General features: G+C 35.4%; 1 protein-coding gene across 7 annotated transcripts in view; it reads right to left on the reverse strand.

Moving 5' to 3' along the window:
- Nucleotides 1-9383, reverse strand: part of LOC110450834 (kinesin-like protein KIF28P) — a 103066-nt gene that overhangs the window by 71824 nt on the left and 21859 nt on the right. For all 7 annotated transcript variants that reach the window (XM_021498602.1, XM_021498601.1, XM_021498600.1 and 4 more), the window contains exon 4: nucleotides 7154-7170. In XM_021498602.1, coding sequence (XP_021354277.1) covers nucleotides 7154-7170 — 17 coding nt within the window. The remainder of the gene's footprint in view (nucleotides 1-7153; nucleotides 7171-9383) is intronic.

The following is a 9383-nucleotide window of genomic DNA, read 5'->3' on the forward strand; positions in this document are numbered from 1 at the left end:
AAAAATAACAACACTTTGTCAGGACCATGAGGCGATCATTCCTACCAACTTTCAGTTCAATCGGCCCAGCAGAACTTGACTTTAAGTTTGAAATGTAAAATGTTAACGGACGACGGACGACGGACGACGGACGACGGACGACGACGGACGAAAACGGATAGCAATAGGTCACTTGAGCTAAAGCTCAGGTGACCTAAAAAGCTCCCTGTCCACTTTGTTCATTTTTCAAACCTGACAAGCCAAAGCTAAATCTGCCTTTAAATTAGACCTATAATAAAGTGGCATATACCAGTTCTATAATGCTTTTTAACAAAACATTGGGTTATATGTATTCATGAATGAGATAAAATAAACAAGATGTCCAAGGGCCTTGAAGAGTTCACTTAGCTTGGTTACTTTGGAAATCAAGATGAAATCTGTCAAATAGTTTGGGAGGAGAGCCAGCAGGAATTTGGTTGAAATCTGCCCACTACTTTGGGAGGATATGTCATATAAAGCAAACCAGTTTATCTGACCAAGCTTCAAAGCCCATAGATGAGATGGCCTCTTTATTGTGTAGGTGTTGATCCCATGGACTATAAGGTTATACATTAACATCAGATTGTAGGTGTTGATCCCATCGACTGTAAGGTTATACATTAACATTAGAGTGAAAGTGTTGATCCCGTGGACTATAAGGTTATACATTAACATCACTTGGTAGGTGTTGATCCCATTGACTATAAGGTTACAGAATAACATCATTGTGTAGGTGTTGATCCAATGGACTATAAGGTTATTCATTAACATCAGAGTGTAGGTGTTGATCCCATGGACTATAAGATTATACATTAACATTAGAGTGAAAGTGTTGATCACATGGATTATAAGGTTACAGAATAACATCATTGTGTAGGTGTTGATCCAATGGACTATAAGGTTATTCATTAACATCAGAGTGTAAGTGTTGATCCCATGGACTATAAGATTATACATTAACGTTAGAGTGAAAGTGTTGATCACATGGATTATAAGGTTACAGAATAACATAATTGTGTAGGTGTTGATCCAATGGACTATAAGGTTATACAGTAACATCATTGTGTAGGTGTTGATCCCATTGACTATAAGGTTATACATTAACTTCATTGTGTAGGTGTTGATCCCATTGACTATAAGGTTATACATTAACTTCATTGTGTAGGTGTTGATCCCATTGACTATAAGGTTATACATTAACTTCATTGTGTAGGTGTTGATCCCATTGACTATAAGGTTACAGAATAACATCATTGTGTAGGTGTTGATCCAATGGTCTATAAGGTTATTCATTAACATCAGAGTGTAAGTGTTGATCCCATGGACTATAAGATTATACATTAACGTTAGAGTGAAAGTGTTGATCACATGGATTATAAGGTTACAGAATAACATCATTGTGTAGGTGTTGATCCAATGGACTATAAGGTTATACAGTAACATCATTGTGTAGGTGTTGATCCCATGGACTAAAAGGTTATACATTAACATCATTGTGTAGGTGTTGATCCCATGGACTATAAGGTTATACATTAACATCAGAGTTAGCTTTAATTCAGGTCGGAATTATGGGAAGAGATTTTGTTTATTTTAAAAGACAGCAGACGACAGTGTGATGAAACAGCTTCAATAAGTCTACACACAATAATTCAGTTGTTACCATTGTTAGCATATTATAAGGGTTCTGTAGCATGAGCGGATTCACTTTCTGAGCTAAAGATGGACAAGGAGATAAGTGGCATCAGATAGGTTTGTCTAAATGTGTATTTGTCTATAGCTTTAGATCCCTTGGAGTTTAAGTCTTTAGAATAAGATTTCATTGAAAATCCAGCTAACTCCTATTTGCAGAAAATAAAGGCTTCATCTGAAAATCTGTTTATCAAATAGGCGTGATTTGAGGGGTTAAACGCACAATGGTGTATCACAAAGTTAATATCTTCATCTCAGCACGGACATATTTTTCTCACCACATTGTATGAACTTCATCAAAAGCGAAGAAGTGTGAATATATGTATAAAATCTTAAGTAAAAGTTACAGTATTAATGGGGGAAAGAGAGCAGCCATTAAGACAAAAGATAAATATGAGACATTGATGCAATTTGACAAGATAACTAAGCAGCAAGGACTAGAACACAATAGCTGCGTTTTTTGGAGGTTTTATTTTTATTGATTTGATGGCCTGACTCATAGGTCTGCAACGATATATATCGTATTGTATCGTATCATGATTCCTTCTTATACATCATTTCAAATTGTTTTCCTTGCCTGTATCCCAATACACTTAGGGTACTGAAATTATCAAAAAAAAAAATGTTTGGTATATAAAACTCTTAAAAGGTGTGGCCCACCGTGTAAATGTACAAAAAATCGTGCAACAATAGATTTTGACAGCATTTACTAAACATATATACTAAGGTCTATGACAGAACTCTTTAAAATCCTGTACTCAGTCATCATGAAGTTGACCTTTTGAGCAGATATGTGTATCGTAGGCACTATCATACTGTGATATGTATGGTACAATGAGGTACCAATTTGTTTCAGCCTTACTGACAAATCTTGTACAACATGTTAACCCAGTGAATTCTTAAGGTTTTACTTTTATTAAACAGCTTATTCTTAGCCTAATTTAAACGCTACGTTCTGGGAATAAAACCATGATTGCTTGACCCTACAAAAGTCAAGGCCCTTAACAATGTAACCTAAATTCACTCGGAATTAGCCTTTTTTTAATTTTAATTCATACACGGCTCCACACCTGGACAGCGCTGGCCTTTGTTCAATTCAATCTCACACCATGTGTATAATATAAATCTCGAACCATGTGTATAATATAAACCCCCTAAGATATATAACAATGAGCCCATTACATTAATAAGTTTCAACACAAACAGTTTACCAACAACCGTTGGAAAGTTTTAAAAGGCTTTTATACAGATTTCACATGCTACACAGTAATGCACAGCTGTATAATAATTATGTGGCCCCCACACTGCACTGAAATATGGCAATACACCACATTATTATTATGAAAACAGGTATTCAAAGTGTTGAATAATGACACAGAAGATATTGATACCATTATTATGATAAGATTATAAGTAAAATGAAGCTTATCACTAAATTACCACAAAGGAACAATAGATTTTAACATATAACTGGTTCCAGGTATGTGTGGTCCATATGTATTTGCAATTAGATGTTTAGATATACAATTTTATTCTATAACTTAAATTTCATACACCCATGTTTTGCTGAAAAGACTTTCATATCATGCTGAAGATATTATTTCTAAAGTTCCACTAATGGCAGCAAGCCTAAGTGTCCTAATTACTTTGACCCAAATTTGTCAAATCTTCCATGACACAAGCCAAAAATAGGTTGGATAAGGCAATAGTTCAGATATCAATAATTTAGCAAGGGTTTTGGCCTTGCTGACTTTGGATCCAAATTTGGAAACAAACCCAAGCAAAACAATAGGTACATGGGGGATTTTCAAATGTTGAAATTGAACAAATGAAATCCAATGCAACATTTAATCATTGTAACACATTGAAAACATCTAATCTTTTTTTCATGATTTGCATAAAATTCAAAGCAAAAACAATAATAACTTGACAAATCAGGGATAAGGGAGCCTACAGCTATTTTCCAATGGGAACATGCTCTGTTTATTAAACCTAAAATCTCATGAATATAAATGTACAATATGTAGGTCAGATACTTATCTAATGTTAATGTTGGTATCTGGTTGTGAAATGAAAAATACAATTACTATATCAAGTTGTGCAAAATGTTAATTAGCGATATTGAATACATGTATATTACATTAGCTACTTCAGAACACATTTCACCTAGCTTCCCAGTCACAGAAGATAAATTGTTCAATAAGATAAATAGCTTTTCCAACGATCCATGCAGTCGTCAATGATTATTGATTCCTGTGTCTAGATGATCAGATATTACACTTCAATTTATTTTACAGGGGTTCAGAGGTACATTTGCATGTTAGCCTTTTAATTCCTATTTTTTGAGTTTTTATATATACAAACTGGTTACACTACCAAAAACCTTTTGGTTAAAGTACAGTTCAATAATTTGTTTCATGCAACAAAGAACTGTTAGCTAAACTATTGTATTAAATATCTCAGACAAAAATACAGATTGGATGTACAAAGATACTCTCATAAAAAGAATACGTCTGCTATACATGAACACATTGTGTGAAACTAGTTTTATTGCTTGACAATTATTTTAATGAAATTGAATACACTGATTTTCGTTACTATAGAAATTTGCTGGAGGGATGAAACTAAATCAGATGACAATGTTCTATAAATAGGAACAGTGACCTTGGCCTTGACTAAAGGACCATGAAATATAAAACTTACCCAATCTAATCTCATACCCAAATTTTGTGTAAAGTTTTATCTAAATTAGCTAGAAATGAAGAAGCTAGAACTACATGACACCGAGATTGGAGCGGACACGAGACACGAGATTGGAGCGGACACGACAGGGTGCAATCAGACAGACATGGGTAGCAGTATACACCATCCCGACCCCCAGCCTCTCAACCCTACCACTATGTCTACAATTTTAACCAACTACATGTAACTTTGAATAAATATTTAACAAAAAATACATCTATCAACACCTCAATTGCTTTGTATTCAAGCCTTTTAAATGTCAAAATCAAAATTGTTATCTGTTTGTGATATGAAAGAAAACACAACGTTTCTGGTTTGAAAAGATCCCCAAACTAGGACAAAACAGTAAATCAAAAGTTAAAATTCAGCTGTGTTATTTGATATAATTTACTCTAGACAGATGATTTAACTAAAGAACCATTACTTATAATTTGATAATAATAATTTGAGGTGCAACCAGCCAACATCTTTCCTAACACCCTGGGAAGATTACAGCTGCCGGTGCTGCCATTTTGGCGATCACAGCTAGCATTCTACAATTTTAGCACTGCCCAACCACATACATGTACTCATTTACAGCTGAGTAGACTGGAACAAGCGGGGTAACGTATCTTGCTCAAAGATACAACACAGTACCATGCCGTGACTCGAACCCACAACCCTTCGGTCATGAGCCCAGCGCCCTATATATCTACCACTAGCTATAGACTACCATGCCTCTTTCCAATCATAATTATATATTTGTGTCAAACTTTTCATATAGTATAACAACACAAACTAATTATTTCAATAAATACATGTATGATTTTTGTTGAGACCCTTATACACTTTGTATTTTAAATTTATGAGTGGCCTAATTTAAAAACTTGCCAAACTTATCTTATCAGCCATGTACAATAATGATAGACTGGTATTTGGTGAGGTCACCAAATACCAGGGATGCCTCAACTCAAATGGCAAAACTTAAACAGGACAGAGGTGGTAAATCCTCGAAAAAACAGAGCTGGGCCTGACAATAAATTTACTGGAAAATTCTTTATTTTAGCTTTTATTTTTTATGGGTTTACTAAATGGTCTTTTTTGTAGGACCTATTTTCCCCAGGTATCAGGTCTAGGGGCAATGGCACATGGTGGCATGGTAAGCATTTAAAGGATTGTATTTTGACAGGAAAATTGTAAACACATCAATTATTTCTAAAACTGTATTATCAAAAGCATTAAAAATATCTATATATCCCCAGAGTTACTAATACACAATGAAGAGGACACCCATATCATACCGGGACAACCAGACAGTGAAAACCATCAACTTATTAACCACATGAATTATAGACACTGAGACAATGCAGATCAATGACTCGGATTGATGCCTTGCAGTCTCCCTAAACACATACCCATAGCTAGACTTGGCTAATCCATGACAACTCACAGACTTGACAAATGCATAATATTAACAGAGAAAAAAATTGTACCAGTACACCTTAGGTGTTGGCAAATGCATGGCCTTTCACCAAGGCGGTCGGGGTTCAATTCTCCGATCAAATTTGGAAAGGTATGGGGTCACCTGTGTTTTTTCTTTAGTAACCCCAGTTTCCTCCCACATGAAGACACTCACACGCTAACATTCGGGCCAACAAGAGTGATAAATATAAGTTGAAATAACTTGTTTCATAATTGGTGTAAAAAAAAATTGGCTCAATCTAACTGAATCAATTTCTAAAATTGAAACTGAATAGAATCATTCTCGTGTAATTTAATCAAGCTATAATCTGAACGACTCACAAAGGACTGTCCATTAAGCACGTACATGTATATAATTCATTTAACTCAAGTATTTGATTCCGTTGTTTAACATGGAAAGAAAAATACTCTAGAATATGCATAACAAATGCTAGTTCATCAGCCATGAAAGTCGTGAAATGAATTTCATAATCGCTTCATTTATAATTGACTATATTGATGCTGTAGCTACGGCGACTAGTTGTACACACTGTAACACTATAACAGTGGAGTAATTATGTACCGTAGGGGAAAATGATTCAACACTTCACCTCATTGTATATTGAAATTCTTGAGTGACAATACAAAAAATTGAAGGTAAAAGTCTGGAGACCTAGCTTACTCACTCACAACAGTGGACAGAAGTCTTAAAGACTTAGTGTATTGGAGCAGAAAAATGCATGGCCTAGCCATGGTTCGAACCCTGGACCCTCCGAACTCTATAGACAGACATTCTAACCAATTGAGCTACCTGGTCACCGGTGATTGACCCAGTCCAGTTCAGCTAAATTTAGAACCAGCTTATTACTCACAGCAGTGGACAGAAGTCTTTAGACTTCCCATTCACATTAGCAGTCAGTACAAACCCAGTTTTCTACTCACAACTGTGGCCAGAAGTCAACTTACTTTGCTTTTCACTCAACAGAAGATGAAAGTCCACATATCTAGTTTGATTTCAAAAACTCAGTTCAGTTTAAGAAATCTCTTGAGATTAATGAAGCAAAAAATGTTGCCTCTTAATTGGGAGTTCATTTTGATTTCCTGCAATGGCACACAAATTCAAAAATAAAATTTAAAAAGTGAGGCGTGTTTTAGTTTAGCCTGCAGCAAAGCTAACACTTTTGTCAAAATAAAATATACTTTCACCTAAAACCTAACTTTTCAACTGAGTATGATTGATTTAAACGTAAAAATTGTTGCTCACCTTTTTTGGCTCTTCATCTGAAAAACACAAATAAAAAGTTGATTAGTAATCGACTCAAAATCTAATTTTCAATTTCAAACTATAATCATGAAAGCTATAATGCAGCTATAATGCAACAGTAAAACATGCAAAAAACTTGTATAGACTTTTAATTGGTGTCCTGATACCATTTATGAGTATGGTAGAATAACAACATTTTTCATAGGTGCAAAGTATGAGTGAAAAATATTGGTATTTTCTGCCATACAAGTGAAGCATAAATGGTGTTCAATGGGAAAACCATTACATTGTCCGTTCATTACATTTTTAACGTATCCAAAGTGAGAAAAAAAGTGTTATAGTATGAAAACAATACTGGGAATCAATAACATAATGTTTTAACGCCATATAATCATAACATCACAACGGACAAATAAAATCGCGCACTGTTTTGAATTGGCTATGTAATCAGTGCAATTTTACTGTTTTCTGCTATTATCCGGTAAGACTTTCTTATAAAATACTTCCAATTGTGTAGTTTGGTAATTATATCAATATATATAGCAGAGATGTACCAAAACAACCACTATATTTCTACAATCCTTATCATCTGCATCTCGCTAGAAAACCTGCAACTACGAATGCAATGAATAGATAGAAAGTATCATTCAGTGTGAAAGATATCAGCTGCTGGACTAGCAAATACCTTATTGATATACACAGGATTTTGATATACAGTGCAGCTAACTCTCTGCCACTATATTCCATGTATACTTCAGGACACTGTCTGCAGACTTCTTCAACACACTTGCGATGTGTTTTATCATGAATACACTCCACATGGTGAAAGCAAGAAGTTGGAATTAAATGATCAAGGTGGTTACAGTAACTATGAACCTCAAAGTCAGTGAAAAAGATAACCAGGGGACCATATATTCCTGTAATCATAGCTGATCATGAAGGCCAGAGGACTTGGATATAGGTGGATGGGTGGCATGGTTGATAATGCAGCCCCCTTTCACCAAGGCAACCCGGCATTTATTCCCTAATTGGCATGAAAAGGTATAGGGTCACCTGCCCGACTATGTTGGTTTTCTTAGGGTACTTCGGTTTGAGATTAAGATCCCTAACGTCCTCGCCAACAAGAGTGATTAATATAAGTTGAAGTAACTCTAGTTTCATAATTGTTGTAAAATATATAAAGTTAAGATATTATTTGTAAGATATTAAAATGGCTGTATCGTATAATGGCTATAAATATTTTAGCACAACATTAAAATTATTACAATTAACACAAACAAGCCCAACTGAGCATGAATTTTCTTTCACGATCATACACTACGTCGAACTGCAAGTTAAACATATAAGAATCATAATGATAATTTGACATGTGTGTTAAATTATAGTTTATATACAACTTTTAGTGCTCCCTTGCTTATATATATCATAGGTGGGTTTTTTTAACAGTGGAACGTTTTGATATATATGTGTGAATTTACTTAAGTTAATTTACTTGTTTATGTGTTGTAATATTCTTGTATCTAGGTTTTTCATGTTTATGTTTTTATGCAAATTAGGGGAGTGTTAACCAATCACCATTAACCCCTAGAGGGCATGTGGTATTGTCAGTGCCCCTCATTATTGATTTACGGCGGGTGTTGGTGTGTTTGCTTTTCGCGTATTCTTCGACATTTCAAGTGTTTACTACACTATGGATTTATCTTATATTACACAACGATTACTCAGTTAGTAGGAATTCTACAGTTGTTCTGTACGTTCCGGTAGCTCGTTTCCGTGAGGAATTGACAAGATAGACGATACCGTTCAGTGCCAACGGGAAACGAACGGGTTTGATAAATAATTTGAGAGACTCGAGGACAAGACGTGCGCGATCCCACAATTCCATGCGACAAGATGGCGACCAGGTTACTTCGAATCGATATTATTCCTCGATGGTTCGCATACGCAAACGTTTGTCGACATCGTCACTAAATTGGCAGAGAGTGTGTCAACACTACAGGACAGTTATGTCAGACTGGAAAGGCGAATAAGTGTTTCCGTTACTAGCGTCACCACAACAGTGAGTTTCTGTGACTATTCTTCCCAGCGTCAAGTTTCTCCTGCAGCAGTGGCCGGCAGCGAACACCAACTCAGCACGGAATCAAGGATCCTAAATCAACCTCAAGCAGAGTACACCTTAGAGACCGCATACATGAGTTGAAAAACATACGCATCACCAGCATGCACTTTC

This window comes from Mizuhopecten yessoensis, unplaced genomic scaffold, assembly GCF_002113885.1.
Source record: "Mizuhopecten yessoensis strain PY_sf001 unplaced genomic scaffold, ASM211388v2 scaffold5519, whole genome shotgun sequence".
Taxonomy (NCBI): domain Eukaryota; kingdom Metazoa; phylum Mollusca; class Bivalvia; order Pectinida; family Pectinidae; genus Mizuhopecten; species Mizuhopecten yessoensis.